We start from the raw sequence: 23,251 nt of genomic DNA, 5'->3' as shown, positions 1-23,251 counted from the left end.
GAAATATAGCTACGCAATGCAAGGTTCCACGTTAGGAGTCACCGACCAAGAAACGGATCTTGGAGTCGTTGTTGATGATACGTTGAAATCCTCTGCTCAGTGTTTGGTGGCTAAGAAGCAAAAAGAATGTTAGGTATTATTAGAAAAGGAATGGAAAACAAAAGTGAGGATGTTATAATGCCTTTGTAACACTCCATGGTGTGACTGCACCTCGAATATTGTGTTCAATTCTGGTCGCCGCATCTCAAAAAAGATATAGTGGAATTAGAAAAGGTACAGAGAAGGGCGACGAAAATGATAAAGGGGATGCGACGACTTCCCTATGAGGAAAGGCTCTTCAGCTTGGAGAAGAGACGGCTGAGAGGAGATATGATAGATGTCTATAAAATAATGAGTGGTGTGGAATGGGTAGATGTGTTTCGTTTGTTTACTCTTTCCAAAAATACTAGGATTAGGGGGCATGTGATGAAGCTACAAAAGTAGTAAATTTAATGCGAATCAGAGAACATTTTTTTCTTCACTCAATGTGTAATTAAACTCTGGAATTTGTTGCCAGAGAATGTGGTAAAGGCGGTTAGCTTAGCAGAGTTTTAAAAGGGTCTTGACGGCTTCCTAAAGGAAAAGTCCATAGACCGTTATTAGCCTAACTTGGGGAACATCCACCTCCTATTTCTGGGATAAGCAGCATAAAATGTATTGAGCTTTTCTGGGATCTTACCAGGTATTTGTGACCTGGATTGGCCACTGTTGGAAACAGAATGCTGGGCTTGATGGACCTTTGGTCTGTCCCAGTGTGGCAATACTTATGCACTTATGTACTTCTACTTCAATTTGTGCCTCTGTCACTGAGGGAAACAAATTGAAGAGATCAACACATAATCCAATCTGGATAGGGACTCATGTGCTCTTGATCTATGTGTAAAATCAAATTCAGTAGGGTGTAACAACCTCCAAGCATCTACTAAATCATACATTGTATTGAATGCTTTAAGTATGCCTCTCCCAGTTCTATGCTGAGCTCCATTAATTAACCTTTGTGAGCAATCTAAGTTTTGATCTGCAAGCACATTCATGTCTCCCAACACTATCATTTGCTTACCCTAATAGGGTTGTAGTAATGCCATTATTGAAGGATAAAAAGTGGGGTCATATAGAGTGGGAGCATATAAAGTAAACAGATACAATTCTCTCCCCTGTAACCATATTTTAAGCAATAAAAATCTGCCATTAATAACTTTAATCAACACCTCTGTCTTGCAAGCTAAATGTTTACCTATCAATATAGCCACCCCGCCAAGCCTGCCCCACAAGGAAGCATAACATATTTCACTCAGTAGCATAAGAGCTTTTCATGTTCAGCATCTGTGAGTCTAGTCTCTTGGAGACGTGCTATATCCGCTTTTTTACGTTTAAGGGCCGTTAAGATTTTTTTCTGTTTAATTGGTGATGTTATGCCTCCCACATTCTAAGTATTTATTCTGCTAACTAGCATTCACAAGTCTCAGGGCTAAATGGAACACTCGAGCAATGCTTATTATATTGGCCCCAGTGCCCAACCACCATCAGAGCCATGAGAATTCACAGAACGAGGGGGAAATCACAGAAAACAATAATACACAGGAGGAACCTTCCCTATCAAAGTTTCAAAGCATTTGTAGACATGGTCGCACTTTACATACATTTAGTCTGGTAACCTTAAATGGCCTGAGAAGTATCTCTTTCCCTCCCTTCAACATCCTCCCCACAAATCCCATCATTGTCATCCACTATCAGTTAGTGAGAACGATTGGGGGCACTAAAATGCATAGGGTCCCCATGCCCACTATTCCCCCCAGTTCTATATGAGTATCAAACATGACTGACTAAACTCTCTGAAATTAATGATTAAGCAATACCACTTTAAACCGTATGCTGAATAGGGACTCTATATAGTCGAAGACCCAATGTACGTTACAATCCAATTCACTACTTAGGAACCTTCACGCAATACCATCATGTATTATTCTTTACCATGTATGTATGCACATGATGTACATATACAACTTGATCCATTCTAACTATGTTATGTTACATGTTTAGTACCAAGTATGTATGCACCTTAACGCAATACTATTTTAACTCTGTTATCTGGAAATGGCGATGGTCTGCAAGGCAACCGCCATTACGGCAAATGTAAGCCACATTGAGCCTGTAAATTGGTGGGAAAATGTGGGATACAAATGCTACAAATAAATAATAGTTCATGCATCCCTAACACTAATTTTAAAGAACCAAGGAGATAAGGATATGTATTACTATGAGATCAGTATATAGTCTCTCTCATTGAACTTAAACTTGGTATTGCTTCTCTCCATTACAGTCAGGAAGCTGCACATATACTTGCTAAACACCACTAGCAACCAGTAGAAAAAACTCTAAAGAAGTGTTGTCGTTATTCCAGTAATGTACACAGACTTTCTTGTGCTGGAGACACCAAGTCGCAGGATATCCAGTTACCATTAGCATGAACTTTAAGACGTGATGGATAGAGCAGCATAAAACACATTTTCTTTTCATGGCGTCTTGCACCGATTGGTATAAAACTTCTCCTCTGCTCTTGTACACCTGCTGAATAATCCTGAAAGAGTCGAAGTGGCTCCTCATTATAGATCAGTGTGTTCCATTTAAGTCTATAAACCTTGCTTAATCTCCTGTTTATGAATATAATTAAGGATTTTAATAATAACCACTCTCGGATTTTGTCGGTCCTCTTGGGGCCTGCCCAGCCTGTGCGCACACTCAATACACAATGAACCAACACTGTCTGTGAGAGCAAATTCTTTCTTAAACCATTGCTCCAAGATAACCGCCACATTTCTTTCAGGTACCTGTTCTGTAAGACCTACGATTCTCAAGTTGTTTCATTGGGAGCAGTTTTCTAAGTCTTCAATTTAGCATCTTCTGCTTTTAGTAAGTGTTCCAAATGTGCCATCTTGTTTGTATGCTGAGAGGCCTCATCTTCAATATTGTAGAGCCAGTTTTCCATCTCTGTAGTCCTTTTATTAGTTTCATCCAGCTGTGCTTTAGCAATTGCCCCACCAGAGTATCAAATCTAGGCTTCAGCGCCTCACCAACCACTCTAGTAATCTGTGCGAGCTGATGATCCATGAAGGCAGGTACCTGAGGTGTAAGTGGCTCCACCATTTTAGAATCAGCGTTTTGTGGCTTTTCTTTGTCAGTTTTTGTGTCTCTTTTTGACATTCCAGTAGACAAGGGCACCATGTATTGTTCCATACAAGCTTCCGATCGCTATATTCATAAATTATGTCCCGTTTTAAACAAGTTGAAGCAGTTTACAGGCTAGAAAAGGCGCGGGGACCCTGGAGCAACTCAGACCTATGTCTGATGCTCAGAGTGCATCATGTGACCCCTAAGATTTTTTTTTATAAGATGAGATCTAAAAATGTACCTGTTGTCTAAGAAGCAAAATATGCTAATTTCCAAAAGTGAGATGCAAATATTTTTAGCAGTTGATTAAATTAAAACCAACAAAGTAGCTGGGTAGAGATTGCTTGAAACATTAGGGACTCTTGGGTTCTTCAAGTTTGCAGTTTTGAATAGTTGCTAGCCTAAGGAAGGCATCATGTCTATCAATCATTTTGTTTGTTTTCTTTCAGTTGTTGGAAGTGAAATTTATCACTTTGTTACTTCTAAGATTCTGTCCTCCCACTATGGAACTAGTGATAAGCTGCTTATTACATTTATTGCCTCACTTTCTTAAGAGACTCAGCAATGTACAAAACTACATTATGATAAAAACAATAATACGCTTTTATTAATAATTTTTTAAGTAATAAGCAGAATTAAATCTGTATTATACTTTATTTTAGATTATTTAAAGGTTGGAGAGCTACATTTACTCTTACTTTTGGAATCCTATTCACTAATTGATAAACATTTTACCCATATGAGAAAAGGAGAAATTAGGTCTTACCTGATAATTTTCTATCTATTAGTCCTTACTATTCCAGAACCTGTGGAATAGTTGTGTCGATCAACCAGCAGGTGGAGATAGAGAATTGAAAACTGATAAGAGACACATCACTCTTGGTATCCCGTCTAGCTGAGAAGCTGCAATTTATCTTTCTCCTCCAGAACTAATGAGTAGAGACGAGCCATGGCTCGTCGCACTCTCAGCCCTGTGACCCATGAGACCCATTCTGCTGTAATCAAGTCCTGAATGTCTTGCTGCATTGGGAAGGCCTTAGAAGGACCTCTAAGTCCCCTCATGATTGACAAAGAAGGAACTCCTGACGTCGAAGAAAGCTCCTCAATGAAAGCACTGCCAGTGCCTCAGAAATGATTACAGAGCTCCTCTTTATCAAACAAACTCAGTACATTTAGATCACCCCCCTTCAGAAGATGGAGCTCTCCCTCCTCTAACGGCTAAGGTGACATCCGATAAGGAGGGAGAAGCAGAGATAGCCTCATCTGCCCACTCCTAGAGGTCCAAATGAGATCTTTTAGGAGCTGCACCTTGCAGCAACTCTTTCCCTACATCAGTAAACAAGCCTGGTGTAAAAGCAATATTTTATTTATTTATTTATTAGGATTTATTTACCGCCTTTTTGAAGGAATTCACTCAAGGCGGTGTACAGTAAGAATAGATCAAACATGAGCAATAGGCAATTACAGCAATAAAAATATTCGAACAACAATACAAAGTATACTACATAAGTACATAAGTAATGCCATACTGGGAAAAGACCAAAGGTCCATCGAGCCCAGCATCCTGTCCCCAACAGCGGCCAATCCAGGTCAAGGGCATCTGGCAAGCTTCCCAAACGTACAAACATTTTATACAAGTTATTCCCGAAATTGTGGATTTTTCCCAAGTCCATTTATTTTTATTTTATTTATTTATTTATTTAGTAGCGGTCTATGGACTTGTCCTTTAGGAAACCGTCCAACCCCTTTTAAAACTCTGCCAAGCTAACTGCCTTCACTATGTTCTCCGGCAACGAATTCCAGAGTTTAATTACGCGTTGGGTGAAGAAAATATTTCTCCGATTTGTTTTAAATTTACTACACTGTAGTTTCATCGCATGCCCCCTAGTCCTAGTATTTTTGGAAAGCGTGAACAGACGCTTCACATCCACCTGTTCCACTCCACTCATTATTTTATATATCTCTATCATGTCTCCCCTCAGCCGTCTCTTCTCCAAGCTGAAAAGCCCTAGCCTCCTTAGTCTTTCTTCATAGGGAAGTCATCCCATCCCCACTATCATTTTTGTCGCCCTTCGCTGCACCTTTTCCAGTTCTACTATATCTTTCTTGAGATGCGGCGACCAGAATTGAACACAATACTCAAGGTGAGGTCGCACCATGGAGTGATACAACGGCATTATAACATCCTCACATCTGTTCTCCATACCTTTCCTAATAATACCCAACATTCTATTCGCTTTCCTAGCCGCAGCAGTACACTGAGCAGAAGGTTTCAGTGTATTATCAACGACGACACCCAGATCCCTTTCTTGGTCCATAACTCCTAACGTGGAACCTTGCATGACGTAGCTATAATTCGGGTTCTTTTTTCCCCACATGCATCACCTTGCACTTGTTCACATTAAACGTCATCTGCCATTTAGCCGCCCAGTCTCCCAGTCTCGTAAGGTCCTTCTGTAATTTTTCACAATCCTCTCGCAAGTTAATGGCTTCGAATAACTTTGTGTCATCAGCAAATTTAATTACCTCGCTGGTTACTCCCATCTCTAAATCATTTATAAATATATTAAAAAGCAGTGGTCCTAGCACTGACCCCTGAGGAACCCCACTAACTACCCTTCTCCATTGTGAATACTGCCCATTTAATCCCACTCTCTGTTTCCTATCCTTCAACCAGTTTTTAATCCACAATAGGACATTTCCTCCTATCCCATGACCCTCCAATTTCCTCTGTAGCCTTTCATGAGGTACCTTATCAAACGTCTTTTGAAAATCCAGATACACAATATCAACTGGCTTCCCTTTGTCCACATGCTTGTTTACTCCTTCAAAGAATTGAAGTAAATTGGTCAGGCAAGATTTCCCCACACTATAGCCGTGTTGACTTGGTCTCAGTAATCCATGTCCTTGGATGTGCTCTGTAATTTTGTTTTTAATAATAGCCTCTACCATTTTCCCTGGCACCGACGTCAGACTCACCGGTCTATAATTTCCTGGATCTCCCCTGGAACCTTTTTAAATTTGGCGTTACATTGGCTACCCTCCAATCTTCCGGTACCACGCCCGATTTTAAGGATAAATTGTATATCACTAACAGAAGCTCCGCAAGCTCATTTTTCAGTTCTATCAGTACTCTAGGATGTATACCATCCGGTCCAGGAGATTTGCTACTCTTCAGTTTACTACTACTACTACTTGCAATGACAACACAATATGCACTAGAACATTATTTATTTATTTGTTACATTTGTATCCCACATTTTCCCACCTATTTCCAGGCTCAATGTGGCTTACATAGTACCTTAGTGGCTATTGCCAGTATCGGTAGAACAAATACAAGGTAATACGGTAGTAGAGTAAAAGTTCATGTGTGACAGACACATTGGGGAATTATCAGGAGGAGGTTAAGTTATGTCCAGTATGAGCTTTGGTTTCGTTAAGTTGCAGGGTTCAGGCGTTTAAGATGGATTGTTAGGGTATGCCTTTTTGAATAGGTTGGTTTTCAGTAATTTCCGGAATCATAGGTGGTCATATGTTGTTTTCACGGCGGACGGTAATGCGTTCCATAATTGTGTGCTTATATAGGAGAAGCTGGATGCATAGGTTGATTTTTATCTGAGACCTTTGCAGCTTGGATGGTGGAGATTTAGGTATGTTCGTGTGGATCTTGTTGTGTTTCTGGTTGGTAGGTCTATCATGTAACTCGGGGCTTCGCCATATATAATTTTATGGACCAGGGTGCAAATTTTAAATGCAATAAAAAGTTTTGAACCATATCACTGATTGATCTGCTTTGTTTGTCTCCCTGCTCCATGTGTGATCAGACAGAGGCTGCTTCTGACTGCCAGTCGGCCTCAACAAAATGGTGCAGTTCCCGCACTCCCCTGCAGCAAACTGAGCACCGGTCCTGCTGGAAAGCCTGAAGACACACGGTATTTTCAGATGCTATGCCAAATCTGAATATGTGCTACCACTGACCATTTCTGTTCCATGTCCTGCGAGATTCCAGGCTTGAATGCATTGCAACCCCTGAATACTGGCCGGTGTGTTTCACAGTGGGAACACCGCTTAAGTGCCTTCCCGGGAGTTGCTATTCACCCCAACTGTCACAAGTGCAGCACAACATGTCCCAAGCGGTGAGTCAGGATCCCTCCTCTGCACCAAGTAGAACTTGCAGCCCTCCAAGCAGTTCTGAGTCAAACTTTAATTAGACTTACCACTGCCTGCTGCTCCCCCCCAAGCTCACAGTCTCCACAAGTCTTACCAAAGAAGAGAAAGGCTCAGGACTGCTACTCTGTCCCCCCGCTCTCCAGCAAACATCTTTCCTTCTCCCTTTATTTTTCCTTAAAGTTTATTGTGCTGGAAAAGGAGAGCTCCACAGGAAACAGGGGAAAGGTGAAGGGAGAAAAGAAGTAAATTTACGGGGAACCACAGACAAAGATCTGAAGACCTCCAGATATGACTCTGCAGACTCAAGCCACTCGTAAAGCTCAACTGGGGTCCAGCTGACCATCTGGACCAGGAGCAAATCACTCAGAACCAGAGGCTGAAAAGTGTGTCCACTCACCTGCTGGAGACAGAAAATACTGAGGAGCTTGTATGGTGCAGCTTGGATGGTGGAGATTTAGGTATGTTCGTGTGGATCTTGTTGTGTTTCTGGTTGGTAGGTCTATCATGTAACTCGGGGCTTCGCCATATATAATTTTATGGACCAGGGTGCAAACTTTAAATGCAATAAAAAGTTTTGAACCATATCACTGATTGATCTGCTTTGTTTGTCTCCCTGCTCCATGTGTGATCAGACAGAGGCTGCTTCTGACTGCCAGTCGGCCTCAACAAAATGGTGCAGTTCCCGCACTCCCCTGCAGCAAACTGAGCACCGGTCCTGCTGGAAAGCCTGAAGACACACGGTATTTTCAGATGCTATGCCAAATCTGAATATGTGCTACCACTGACCATTTCTGTTCCATGTCTCAGCTGAGTTTTCAGTTCTCTATCTGCATGTGCTGGTTGATGGACACAACTATTCCACAGGTTCAGGAATAGTGAGAAGCTACATAATGGAAACAAATATAGCAGCATGTTAACAGTGGACAGCAGAAACACAAGTGCCATTGTTGTCCTTCTCTTTTTGTCTTACCTTGCAGTGCAAAGTCCATTATGCTTGGATCCAGAGAATCTATTTCTGTGCTCATTTCTGTCATCATGTTCAGGAAATCTGTGCTTGCTCGGCTTATTGCATGCTGATGAAGAGGATTGGGATTGACATCAGGGAGGGTGTGCAGTGGAGGGGTTTGGGCAGGAGCTGGGGACCCTGGAGCCATAACAGCCTGGGTCTGGATATGATGATGTAATGGTATGGACTGTATAGATAATGTCATTATAGGCTGAGCATGCAGGTGATGGATGGTGATTCTTCCTTGGCCTGTTGCCATGTGGGTCATCATGGGACCTTCTGGATTTGCTTGCTTGGTGGGTAGTCTGCAGGTTTCAGGCCTGTCTGTGATGAGTTTGTCTAATTCATCTGTCAGAAAAGCATTTAGACTTAGAAAGAAGGTTGAGTCAGCCTTCAATGTGTAATAAAAGGATATTGATAAAGTTAGGATTTTGTAAACACTACTTTTTCTACGTATGAATGACATATTTCTAGATTATTTTCATTTTAGAGATTAAATATGTGAAATTAGTTCTTACCTGTCCTTCTAGCCCAATTCAGATGCTTGGGTTTGTGCTGTCCTGTCATCAGGTGGAGACTGAACACTACTGAGCAATGATATTATCACTTAAGAACCCTGCACAACCTCCTGGCCAGTTAGTATTTATCATAACAAAGTAGAAGGGTACAGGTAATTAAAAGGAGAAATCTCCGTTAGGAGCTAAATAACCGCTCAACAGAGAACCACTAAAGAAGGATAAAACCCTCCAGACTAAAGATTGAACAGGAACTAAAAACTAGCCATAATCAAAATCTTTATGCTTAACAAACTGATGCTAAGAACCATAAGTGGGTTCTGGATTGGCCCACAGAGACTCAAGGAATGAAAATTAGCAGGTAAGAAGTAAAAACTAATTTACCCTTCCTTATTGTTCCACAAGACCAGTCCAGATGCTTGAGAAGTACCACAGCAATACTTACTGAGGGTGGGACACCAAAATTCCTGCCGCTAACACTTTGGCCCTAAAGATTGCATCACTTTGAGCTTGAACATTCAATCTGTAGTGACGAACATAGATTGGCAGGTTGCTGCTCTGCAAATTTCATGAGGAGAAATTAAGAAGTGCTCTGCCCAAGAAACAGATTGACCCCTTGTAGAATGAGATTTCAAAACTTCTGGAACTGTTTGACCATGCAGAATATAAGCAGAAGCAATAGCATCTTTAACCCATTAAGTGAATGTTGCTTTTAATGCTACTTCCCTTTACATATTTCACCAAAAAGAAAAAAAATCACTTATTTGATTTCCTTATTGCCTCTATACTCTTCAGGTACTTCTTCAATATGCATCCTACATCTCATTTCTCCAAGGTTAACTGCACTACCCTCATTTTTAAGATCCTGAAAAACAAGTAAAGAGAGAGTTTGACAGAAGGACAACATCACTTTGGGAAGGAAGAATGGAACTTGTCTAAGCACAACCTTTTTCTTGCTAAATTTCAAAAAAGTTCTCTAGAGGACAAGGCCTGTAATTCTGAAATTTGCTTAGCTGAACACATAGCTACATGAAAAACCATCTTAAGGGTAATATTTTATAAGGCTGAGGAATTCAGTAGTTCAAAAGGAGGCTAAACTAAGGCAGACAAGACCAAGTTTAAATCCCAGGGGGGAATCAATAGACGATGCAGCAAATTGATAAGTGCAACCCTGCATAAAGAACATACCACGACTAGATGCAAAACTAAGCTCTTTCCTTCACTACACTTCAAAAACAAGACAAAGCAGCCAAGTGTACCTTCAATGAGGTGAATACCAGCCCCCTTGTTCAAACCATCTCACAAGAAATCCAAAATATCTGGAATAAAAGAATGCAGAGGAAAGCAAAATTAGGTCCTACCTGACAATTTTCTTTCCATTAGTCCTTCCCACTATTCCAGAACCTGTAGGATAGCTGAGTCCATCAACCAGACATATATCCCTTGGCATCCAGTCCAGCTCCTCAGCAGACAAGCAGTAAGAAGAAACTCAGAATAAACAGAACTTTAAACAACTCCCCAACCTAACACTAACCAGATGAGCAAACCTTGTGGACCTCTCTCATCTCTGGACAACTTATAGAGAACAAGAGATGAAGGAAGCACCAGGCAAGATGGACAGAAACCAGAGCTGAGACATATATCCCTTGGCATCCAGTCCAGCTCCTCAGCAGACAAGCAGTAAGAAGAAACTCAGAATAAACAGAACTTTAAACAACTCCCCAACCTAACACTAACCAGATGAGCAAACCTTGTGGACCTCTCTCATCTCTGGACAACTTATAGAGAACAAGAGATGAAGGAAGCACCAGGCAAGATGACAGTTGTTATCTGGCCCATTACTTTGCACCAACTAGATGTCTCAGAAACCTCCTCAACATCTGCCTCACATATAATTTATCACACAGGCACTGGATAGCTGTGGTAAGTGGAGGAGTGGCCTAATGGTTAGAGCACCAGTCTTGAGATCCAGTTCAAATCCCACTGCTGCTCCTTTTGATCTTGGGCTAGTCACTTAACCCTCCATTGCCTCAGGTACAAACTTAGATTGTGAACTACTACTACTACTTGACATTTCTAAAGCGCTACTAGGGTTATGCAGCGCTGTACAATTTAACATAGAAGGACAGTCCCTGCTCAAAGGAGCTTACAATCTAAAGGACAAATGTACAGTCAGTCAAATAGGGGCAGTCTATCAGTCCATCAGGGACAGGGAAATACCCAGCGTGCCTGAATGTAACTCACTTTGAGCTACTACTGAAAAAGGTGTGAGCAAAATCCAAATAAAAATAACTGTCGGATGTGTGATATGATGGTATGTGCAACAGAGTTTGTGGACCCTCAGTCGAATAAGAGATATATTTTAAGATCTAGAACCTCATGCACTTCAAAATACGTTGTGTACTGTATCCAGTGCCCTTGCGATAAATTATATGTGGGGCAGACATCAAGGAGACTTTTAACCCACCTGACAGAACATAAAAGTAATGTAAACATCAAGGAAGTGGGAGCACCGCTGGTAATGCACTGCAAAAAAGAGCAACATGAATTTGAAATTCTATGCTGCATTGTTTTACAGCAACTTAATCTAAATGCAAGAGGTGGTGATAATAAACAACGCCTTGCCCAACTGGAACAAAAATGGATTTTCGTCTGCGGACACTACAACCAATAGGCTTGAATTTGAGATTAGAATGGAATCATTTTTTCTAATATATATATATATATATATATATATTGTACATTTTTTGGACTTTTTCCTATAAATGCTATGATTGGGTATATTGCAGTGGTGGCTACTGACATCAGTCTATAAGTCAAAGCGCCATATTTCAAAGGGTAACATTAGAGAGCTGCAGAAGTAGTGCACCGGATGCCAGAACAGTGAAGTGAGAAAGACGGGGTTTAGTTAATAAGTTGTTTTGTTCATGATGATTCAACTTGAGCGGTGCTATATTATTGAAGTGCTGTTTTGTATTTTGCAGTGAGACCCGCCACGGACCCTGAAGAAGGTTCGAAACTCTGGTCATAGTCCGCCGTGGCGTTTGGATAACACTGAGCATCACGCGCAGATAAGTTTAACCAAAAAGCTCAGCTCGATAAAAAGAAAAAATTATCTTTTGATATATTAAAATACTATAGTATACTGAAATTATAGAAAAAACAATAAGGAAGATGGAGGTTTTTTGCCAATGATGAGAGTGAATGCTCCCTGATAAAGTAGGCTGTGCCACAATTAGTGGGGGCTCTTTTGAGGCTTTTTCCTCCTCTCTCCTCTGTTGAAGGATTGTTATATATGAAATACATGGTTTGAGTCAACTGTTAAAACCGATAATCTGAGAAGGGGACCACTGCCATCACTGATCCCAGAACCTGGACATAGTCCCAGACCTTGGGCCTGACTTGACTGAGTAGAGACGACTCTGTTAAATCAGCTTCAGCCTCCTCTGCTCTGTGAGGAAGATCCTCTCCCTTGCCGTGTGGAATAGAAAGCCTAGATACTCCAGTGTCTGCGATGGAGTTAGTCTGTTCTTCTCGAAATTGATCACCCAACCTAATGACTGCAGAAGACAGACAACTTTGTCCGGCATTGCCATACTGTCCAAATAGGATGACGCACAAATAAGCCAGTAATCACAATACACAGAAACATAGAATCATGACAGCAAATAAGGGCCAAATGACCCATCCAGTCTGCTGTTTCTCAATAACCACTAGCTCCTCCTTTTCCTAAGGAATCTCACATGCCTGTCCCATGTTTTCTTAAATTCTGATACAGTCTTCGTTTCCACGACCTCCACCGGGAGGCCATTCCACGTATCCACCACCTTTTCCGTGAAATGCCATTTTCTTAGATTCTTCCTAAACCTATTTCCTCTTAACTTCATCCTATGGCTCGCATTCCAGAGTTTTCCTTCATTTGAAAAAGGCTCACCTCCTGTGTATTAACGCCACTGAGGTATTTATAAGTCTCTATTATATCCCCTCTCTCCCTCCTCTCTTCCAGCGTATACATGTTGAGGTCCATGAGCCTGTCCCCATATGCTTTATGACAGAGACTGTTTACCAATTTGGTAGCCGCCCTCTGAACCGACTCCATCCTGTTTATATCTTTCTGCAGGTGTCGTCTCCAGAATTGCATGCAGTACTCCAAATGGGGTCTCATCAGAGACTTCTACAAGGGATTTATCACCTCTTTTTTCCTGCTGGTCATCACTCTCCTTATGCACCCAAGCATCCTGGTTTTGACTGTCACCTTTTCTACCTGCTTGGCCACCTTAAGGTCTTCGGACACAATCACCCCCAAGTCCTGCTCTTCTTCCGTACACAGAAGCACTTCACCGCCTATACTGTACTGCTCCCTTGGATTACTGTAACCCAAGTGCATGATCCTACATTTCTTAGCATTAAATCTAAGTTGCAAATTTTCAGACCAGTCTTCAAGCTTCGCTAGATCCTTCTGCATGCCATCCACACCCTCCGAGGTGTCCACCCTACTACAGAGTTTGGTATCATCTGCAAAGAGACAAACCTTATCAGACAGCCTTTCTGAAATATCACTCACAAAGATGTTAAAAAGGGCCGGCCCAAGGACCGATCCCTGTGGCACACCACTGATAACATCCTTTTCCTCAGAGCAAGCTCCATTTACCACTAACCTCTCTCCTCTCCCATTTAACCAGTTTTTAACCCAGTCAGTCACTTTAGGTCCCATCCCAAGGGCACTCAGTTTATTTATCAGTCGCTTGTGCGGAACCATGTCAAATGCTTTGCTAAAATCCAAGTACACCACATCTAGTGCCCCTCCCACGTCCAACTGTTTAGTCACCCAGTCAAAAAAATCAATCAGATTCATCTGTCACAACCTGCCTCTAGTGAAGCCATGCTGCCTCAGATCCTGCAGTTCATTCAGTTCAAGAAACCTCACGATCCATTGTTTTAGTAGTGTTTCTATTAGTTTACTCACCACAGAGGTCAGACTGACAGGTCTGTAATTCCCAACCTCCTCCCGCTCTTGTGCAGAGGGACCACATCCACCCTTCTCCAGTCCTCCGGGACCACTCCAGACTCCAATGAGGCACGAAGAGGTCAGACAGCAGAGCCACCAGAATATCTCTGAGTTCCTTGAGTACCCTTAGATGTATCCCTTTAGGCCCCATTGTTTTGTCTACTTTTAGTTTAGCTAGCACCTCATGAACACAGTCTTCTGAGAACTGGTCCCAGTCTACCATACATCCAACCCCCTTAGAATTTGTTTTCTGCAGTTCTACCCCCGACTGTTCATCCATGAATACAGAACAGAAATCATTGTTAAGCAGTTCAGCTTTATCCTTATTGGCTTTTACATGTTTCTCCCCATCAGCTTTGAGTCTCACAATGCTATTTTGGCACTTCCTCCTGTCACTTATATATCTGAAAAATGTCTTGTCCCCCAATTTTATCGTATCAGCTATTTTTTCTTCCATTTGTCTCTTCGTTTTCCTGACAGCTTTTCCAGCTTCTCTTAGCTTTTCTAAGTATTTTTGCCCGTCTTCCTCTTTCTGAGTCCTCTTGTAACTCGTGAAGGCTAATCTTCTTTCCCTTACCTTTTCAGCTACTGAGTTCAAGAACTAGAGCAGCCTTCTTTTCCTCTTACTCTTATGTAATTTTCTGACATAAAGGTTAGTTGCCTTTAAAACATCTCCTTTGAGTTTTGCCTACTGCTGTTCTACTTCCTTCAGCTGTTCCCATCCAACCAACTCTTCTTTGAGAAATTACCCCATCTCAGCATAGTTAGCTCTCTTGAAATCTAGGGCCTTCAATATCGAATAAGCTCTCTCCCCTTTTGTCTTAATATTGAGCCGTACCATTTGGTGATCACTAGATGCCAAATGATCTCCCATAGTAACATTAGAAACAATGTCCTCGTTTATATGCATGAGGTCTAGAATAGCTCCATCCCACGTCAGTTCCATCACCCACTACTGAAACAATTCTTCCTGTAAAGAATCCAAGATCCCTTTGCTTCTAGTCAACCCCGCAGCAGGGACTCTCCAATTGATATCTGGCATATTAAAATCTCCTATCAGTAGTACTTCCCCTTTCCTAGCTGATTGTAGATTTTAATGATCCTTTCTGCCCGGGGGCCCAGATCACTGTCAATCCACCCCTGGACACAAGTACCTGACAGAAACTCAAATAGTAACCATATTCCATGCTATTAATCCCAGGGCAAGCAGTGGCTTCCCCCCATGTCTATCTCAATAGCAAACTATGGACTTTTCCTTCAGGAACTTGTCCAAACCTTTTTAAAATCCAGATACACTACCTGCTGTTACCACATCCTCTAGCAACGAGTTCCAGAACTTAACTATTCGTTAAGAGAAAAAATATGTCCTCATATTTCTTTTAAAAGTATTTCCATGTAACTTCATTGAGTGTCCCCTAGTCTTTGTACTTATTTTGTAGACTTCAATCATACCCCCGCCCTTAGAACTGGGCTTATCCACCAAAATCTTAAGAGTGAACAGAACCTGGGAAATTAAAGAAGCCAAGTCCTCCTTACCAAAAGTACAGTCCAAGGAAGATCTTGTCCCAGTGGAACTTTATCCTACCCCACCTCCCCGAGAAGATGTCTTCCTCTAGCTCAGACTGCTACTTTGCCACATTTAAATTTAGCTCCTCCTCTGCTCCAGAGACTACAGAAAGTCTATCATACTGATCTTTTACCCTTTTCAACCTGGGCCGCTTAACCACTACATTAAAAAAAAGCAGGGATATGTGGAGGGGCATAATCGAATGGGGCACCCAAGTTTTCCTGGGGCTGTCCCCATGAAGGGGCAGGGAAACCCAAGATGGGCGGCTTCGATAATACGGTCGGGGACACCCAAATCTCCACATTTAGGTCGACCTTAGAGATGGTCGTCCCTAAAGGTGGTCATCCCCGATTTTCGGCAATAATGGAAACCGAGGACGCCCATCTCAGAAACAACCAAATCCAAGCCATTTGGTCATGGGAGGAGCCAGCATTCGTAGTGCACTGGTCCCCCTCATATGTCAGGACACCAACCGGGCACCCTAGGGGGCACTGCAGTGGACTTCACAAATTGCTCCCAGGTGCATAGCTCCCTTATCTTGGGTGCTGAGCCCCCAAACCTCCCAAAAAACCCACTCCCCACAACTGTACACCACTACCATAGCCTTAAGGGGTGAAGGGGGGCACCTACATGTGGGTACAGTGGGTTTCTGGTGGGTTTTGAAGGGCTCACATTTACCACCACAAGTGTAACAGGTTAGGGGGGATGGGCCTGGGTCCGCCTGCCTGAAGTGCACTGCACCCACTAAAACTGTTCCAGGGATGCCCTTCTTTTTTCCATTATCGGCCGAGAACGCCCATGTGTTAAGCATGCCCCAGTCCCGCCTTCGCTGCGCTGCCGACATGCCCCTGTGAACTTTGGTTGTCCCCGCGATGGAGAGCAGTTGAGGGCGCCCAAAATCGGCTTTCGATTATGCCGATTTGGGCGCCCCTGAGAGAAGGACGCTCATCTACCGATTTGTGTCGGAAGATGGGCGCCCTTCTCTTTCAAAAATAAGCCTGTAAGTAAAGCAAGGGAAGTAGAAGATAAATCTCTGTCCATACAAAAGGCTCTAGGCAACAAGAGAATAAATTCAGATGAGAAAGTTTCAGTAAAATCTAAGTCCTACAACCTACCCGTAATAGAAGGACCTGTTGTTGCCAGCAGGGAGAGAGACAACTGAAGAGGTTAATCTTTGGCAACAACCGCCACGGGCACTGCAAACATGATGGCGGTTCCCACCAAGACTGGGTCTGCTGCTGGTTTGGTCACATTGTTAGGTGTACTAGGTTGGAGGAAGCACAGTGCTTCTCATCTGACACCAAGATAATGACACCTTTGGCACCAAGAGAAAAGGAAACCACAGCTTTCTCCTCACACTGTTGGAATTTTCCCACCACTGTGATAGCTGACCTTTGTGCCTCACAAACAAAACAGTGCTTTCCTGCAGCTCTGCTATAGTGAAAGCACACCAGCGACCCTAAATGGAGGCTAGTCTGATAAACAAAACCAATGGAGTCAAAATCAAAAGCCTTTCCAGAGCAGTCTTTTTTCAAGGTAAACTGGAAAATGAAGACTAAAGAAGCACTTACAGGCTAATCATACTGTCTGTTGAGCACCAATCAAGTTCAAGTACTTAAGATTTTCCCACAAGGGAAAGGTTTAAAGCATATGAAAAAAACCTTAACCCCTTAAGAGAAGGGTTGGTTGGAGAAAGGGGGGGAAGGAACTGGGACCCCCACCCCCCCCACCCCGGGTGTTACATTCTTAAAATCTTTTATTTTATTTTTTTGTTCTTTTTTTAATATAACTGAACAAGGAAATGGAAATAATGTCCTACCAGACCACCAGAGGTTGCATTGAAAGGCTATCACCTGCTGGAGACTGAGAAATACTGACTGGTTGGGGGTTGCATAGGGTTCTTAAGTGATGACATCACAGCAAAGTAGTTCTCAGTCTCTGCCTCCTGGCAGTACAGCATAAACCCAAGTATCTGGACTGGTCTGGTGGAACGATAAGGAAAAGAAGCACTGTAATACACAAATTTCTTACATAGATGTCTAATTTCTGTTTTGTTTTGTTTTTGGTAACGATTAGAGACAGGGTTAGATAGTTGCTAGGGTGGTAATTTCTTGGGAGCTGCTGTCAAAACAAAGCAATATGGCCTGAGTGCCATATAAGCTAAAAAAAAAAAAACACCACCAGTGCATATTTTTGTACTGGGAGAGAGGGTGGGTAGTTTTGAAATAGCCCATTTACCAGTTAAATGGCTTTGGGAAGCTGTCTTCATTGGGGATAATTTTATACAGATTTTCTACATTTACAACCAGCTTTATATGGAGAAAAGTACTTATAAACAATTGCATGGCTGTTTATATGCATAGGTATTCCGAGGGCACAGTTTAAGCCGACCTGTGATTAACATGTGTATTTTATAAATACACTGGTGCATACTTAGAGTAAAAGCACACATTTATACCCGTGTTGGACCAGGTGTAAACGTGTATTGGCATTTGCATACTGTTCGGGGTGGTTCTGGGTGCTTGCTTATGTAGGCATTTATGTTGCATTTGCTAAGATTGCATGATCCAGAAAGCCCTGACTGTCTCTTTACTACAGTATGGAGGCAATCCTATAACAGTAGACACCTACTTTCCCTTATAGAATACTAACATAACTATGTATGTATATGCCTAGTCATTAGGTGCGAGCAGTTATGCCAGCCACATAAATACTGGAGATACATGTGTAACTTATAGCATTCTATAAGGTACACGTGTAAGTATAAGCCCTGCCCAGACTCCGCCCCGTATATGTGCTATGTGAGATATTCACAGTGCTTAGGCATCCATTTGGCACACATGCACATATGTGCTAGTATTCTAAACATTTGCATATGTAATGTGTGCATAAATGTTAGTGCATGTTTATAAAATTGCCCTTAGTGTGCACAGAGTAAGTATATGTGCCCAAGCCTTCTCAATCGTAGACTTGAGTATATGGAATATTCTACCAAGCCGCATCAGACTGGACACAGATCAGGAATTGGTGCATATTGTTTGTTATATTAGTTAGATTAATATTATATTTTTGAGTGACTGTTTTTACTTTTGTATGTAATTTTTATTTAATTATGTTTTGATGATATTATTTCATATGTTTTTTGGATCCACCTAGAACCATAATGCCTGATGGAACAGAAGTGTTTTAAAATAAACAGCCCTTATGAAACTAATTGCCGCAAATCTTCAAAATTTATGACTATAGTGGTGTCAGAAGTATATTTATAAATCGCTTCATGTAACTATCTGTCACAAAGACAAGGCCATTGCAAGAGTATTAGGTGCCCTAGCAATCATTCAGCCTTGTGCCCCTTCACCCCACCTGATTAATTTTCAGGTTCCTTTGGTTCCTACCTCCAACACCAGTCTCTTAGAACAATCTTATAACAACATATAATTGGATATAATTCTTTTAAATATTACACTAAATTTCATATAAAGCCATACTGAAAGCAATTTCAAAAGCTACTTATCCAGTTAAATTGGTTATTAGGCATTAGGAGAAAGCTACATGTTGATGTTTCTTTGAGTTTGTGTGGCTGTCAGGATTTATTGTTTTGATTCCAGCTGCTCTTTGCTGCACCCCACAAGCTGCCACCCTAGGTAATTGATGCAGGTGGAAACAGATGAGGTATATACAATAAAAAGATGAATATATGCATTTACAATTACACACTATATTACACAATAGAAGGAGCTCCCAATTTACTCCTGAAGTAGCAACTCAGGTAGTATCTACATAGTAGGGCTTAGCACAAGTAAAGTATGAGCCATTGTGAACAGCGCTAGCAATCTATACATTTAGCATTCTGTACATGCTACCTTCCTGAATTTTGAAATGAACCATACTGAGAACTCCACATTAGATGTCAAAAAAACCTAGACTTCTGGTTTCCGTTGCACATAGCCAACAAGTCACATGAGTTCAACTTGGTTCAAGGAAGCATGACTCTACAAAGAAATATATTCTACAGAGAGCGATATTTACATTGGAAACATCCCTAGGGACAGGATCTTCAGTACCTTCTCTCCCAATGGTAGAAGGCACCCAGAGAGAACTGTACTGACATGCTGTCAAAGTATGAGGCCCCCAAACTTACCCATAGGGTGAAAGCATCCCTAGCCATACACTTTCTGTTCCTGATGAGAAATCCGGCCCTGACTCTGTGAATCCCTGTCCTACCTGGATTAGCCATGCTTCTGCGAATTGCTTGCAGGTCCTTTCTCTTCCATTTTTGCATTTCTTCTTCCATTTTATCAATTTTTGCTGGGTTTAGAGCCCAAAGGCACCCTTTCCGAGAGGACCCACTCATTTTATTTTCTACTTTCTCAAAGCATTTGTTCAGTGAAAGGTTATGTCTGACAGAATTCTTCCATCCATCAGGTGCTGTCTAAAACACAAGAAGCCATTCAGACAGCTGTGGTTTTAATAATTTGTAAGTTAAGCAGATAGTAACTATAATTTACAGTATCTACACTTAATGTTCACTGGCTGAACTTTTTTTTTAATTCAATGTAGCCTTTAAAGTCAGTCAAAAGCCTTACCTTGAAATATGGAAAGTGCTCCTTCATGAAACTGTAGATTTCACTCACAGGCAGGCTGCCTGTTTTACTATTCTTTAAGGCCATTGCAATCAGGCAGCTATAATTGAGAAATATGAAATAAGGATAGACTCCCACTCAAGCAGCAGAGGCCTCATCAGGGTCAACTTTAACTAAATGAAAAAATAAGCTGTGCATTTCTGTGCCACACAAAACTCATGGGCTTTCTACTATTAAATGGCTGTTCACTGATTTATACTGGCAGGATAGTGTTGCAGACAGAGAAGTAAAGATAACTATCAATCCATTATATAAAATAACCAAATATTTCTCATCTACCATCAAACCGGTGATGAGGCATGCTAAAAGAAAATGAAATGGTGATGAAGTTTTGGTGGGGAGGGGACGTGGCTTTTAACAACATTTTACTGTGACTATTTTAGAACAGCATGCACTAGAAAAAAAAAACTAAACCCAAACCCCACCAATGGCACAAAATAAAAACACAACTAAAATCCTCCCTATTAGCTATGATTTGAACTCATGATCTAATTATCCAGTTGCATCTATTAGGATTTATGAAATATTATACAGTTGCTTTTTCCTTTTGCATTCTTTAGTCTTTGGAGTGTCAGTGGCATCTTTCAGGTTTAATATGAATTGCTGTACTGGGGATCAGCAATTCCTGCATATCTTGTGGCACATGAAAACATTTGGCTCGGCATCCTGCTCCCTGATGTCAGAACCAGAGAGCGCAGCCTTAACGAGGCACTAACTTAAACCTGGTCCTGATCCAGTAGCACATACTGCCCTCCACAAGGCTTTTCACACTTCCAGAAAATGGGATATGACTGGATGGCACATGCATTTCAGGATCAGACCAGGTAGAAGGTACATTCCCAGAGTCTGTATGTCATCCCGTAGAGTAGACACTATTGAGTGAGCACCTCAAGGAACTGGAAGCTGCCTACCACTAGGTAAGACACATTTTTGGTTGTACCCAATTTGGGTAAGGGAGAGAGGAAGCAACAATAGTGGGGAGTTGACTTTGCCACTTTCTAATCTCATTCTTCAATCAGCCCATGTGGTTGGGTAGCAGGAGAAGCAAACTGCAAACACATCATATCCTGCTGCCAGGACCAGGTCTCATGATATTTGCTGTATGATTTGACAGACTCATGAGGTGAAAGTGAAAGTAAAGACAGGGAGAAGTTATGAGAGGGAATTAGATAAGGAGTGAGTGAGGAACTGTGAGGGAGAGAGAGATCCTAATGTACTTCTCCCCACTTCCTTTTTCCTTGGTTCAGTGCACCATCTTAGACATTAGATGCTGAAGGTTTTTTGGCAGCCATTCCAAAAACATTGCTAAAGCCATGTTTAATAGAGTAGTGTGACCAGTACAGACTCAATTTTAGATTGTGCTATATCACCATCTGGAGTTGGCATGTGGTGAGAGTAAATTCTTCAGCTGTAATTTATAGCAAAAATCTGATCATTAAATGGTTAAGTTCTAGGAGCCATTAAATAGCTCTTATCAGATCAACAAGAAAATATTGTTCCCCTATGGCTTCTCTTTATATATTCTGCACAGGGAAAAGGTTGTGACATATAGCAGGTGTTCTCCAAAGACAGCAGACCAGGTATTCTTCATCAAGTTGGTGATGTCATCCGTGCAGACACTGACTAGCAGTATTAACAGAGAACTTTCTAGCAGCATCCCACCATGCATGTACTGGTGCCTCTTCTCAGTCATTGCAAAAAGCTAAAGAATACAACTCCAAGGGGAGGTAGGAGGGTATGTGAGAATACTTGGCCTGTTGTCCTCAAAGAAAATGAAGATACTTACCTGTAGCAGGTATTCTCTGAGGACAACAGGGTATATATTCTCACATATGGGTAACACAGTGAGGCCAAGAGCGCTGGGCCTGGGGCTGCTGGTCAGAGCAGGAAGGTGGCAGGAACCTAAGCCTTTGAAAGTAGTAGGGTCAATATCTACGCCTACTTGGAAACCTCCATGAGGAAGAGGAAGCAGCTTGAGGGTGCTGAGACAGAGTTTGGATGGTGTCCATATGCTTCTTTATGAGGTCGGTGACCTCTTCCACCTTATCTCCAAACAAGTTGTTACCTCCGCAAGGAACATCCACCAACCTCTCCTGCAACACTGGTTCCAGGTCAGAGATGCACAGTCATGAGAATCTGTGCATCTGCACACCCATGGCGGAGAATCTGGATGCTATGTCAAAAGAGTGGGAGGCACCCCGGCCATATATTTTCTGCACTCCAGCTGCTTACTGGCTAGCTGGCAAAGCTCTGCAGCCTGCTTCTGTGATATGATAGATGTCTATAAAATAATGAGTGGAGTGAAACGGGTAGACATGAATTGTTGTTTACTGTTTCCAAAAATACTAGGACTAGGGGGCATGCAATGAATCTATAAAGTAGTACATTTGAAATGAATTGGAGAAAATGTTTCTTCACTCAATGTGTAATTAAACTCTGGAATTCATTGCCAGAGGAAGTGGTAAAAGCAGTTAGCTTAGTAGGGTTTAAAATAAGTTTGGATAGCTTCCTAAAAGAAAAGTCTATAAACCATTATTAAAATGGACTTGGGGAAAAATCCACTGCTTATTTCTAGAATAGGCAGCATAAAATGTTTTGTGCTGTTTTGGGATCTTGCCAGGTACTTGTGTAGGCACGCCCAAAGTGTAGGCGTGTAAAACCGGAATTGAAGAGAGAAGTGTATGCTAGGGGAAATCCTCTGCCTCCACATCTGATGTTCCAGGTATGTGACACCTGAAGGTACAGACTCCCTTTCTTAGGAGAAGACTCGCAGTCAACTTCTCTGCCCTGGGCTCTTCCTCTATTTCCAACTTAAATGGGATGGCAGAAGCCATTCCCCTGATAAATCCAGTGAAAGAGAGACCCTCAGGTGGAGATTTTCATCTCACGAGGTAGTAAGGGATGAGAAGATATCCCATTAACCTCCTCCTCCAAGAATAATGTGGGTCCTCTTCTGAATCCCAAGAGCGGTCCCATTCAGACTCTTCATCATACTCAGCCCTATTCTGTGACTCCAGTGAAGCTTCCTCCACCAACGTCGAGAGCAGTACTGTGTGTGTCAAGGTCAATGTCAGAACCCTGTGAGGTGTCAGTGTCAAGGATCTCTGCACCAGTATGGAAGCAGCCTCAGGAAGA

The 23,251-nt window shown here is 41.9% G+C and overlaps 1 protein-coding gene across 2 annotated transcripts in view; it reads right to left on the bottom strand.

The window, feature by feature from the left end:
• FOXN4 (forkhead box N4) overlaps nucleotides 1–23,251 on the bottom strand; it is a 109,804-nt gene that overhangs the window by 6,428 nt on the left and 80,125 nt on the right. For both annotated transcript variants that reach the window (XM_030219100.1, XM_030219099.1), the window contains 3 exons: nucleotides 20,060–20,156; nucleotides 19,698–19,905; nucleotides 8,348–8,731 (listed from right to left, as the gene is read on the bottom strand). In XM_030219100.1, the coding sequence (XP_030074960.1) occupies nucleotides 8,348–8,731; nucleotides 19,698–19,905; nucleotides 20,060–20,156 (689 nt within the window). The remainder of the gene's footprint in view (nucleotides 1–8,347; nucleotides 8,732–19,697; nucleotides 19,906–20,059; nucleotides 20,157–23,251) is intronic.

The sequence above is a fragment of the Microcaecilia unicolor genome, chromosome 11, assembly GCF_901765095.1.
Source record: "Microcaecilia unicolor chromosome 11, aMicUni1.1, whole genome shotgun sequence".
NCBI classification, from domain to species: Eukaryota; Metazoa; Chordata; class Amphibia; order Gymnophiona; family Siphonopidae; genus Microcaecilia; species Microcaecilia unicolor.
The sequence above is the reverse complement of the archived record's forward strand: the minus strand, read 5'-3'. Positions and strand labels throughout refer to the sequence as shown.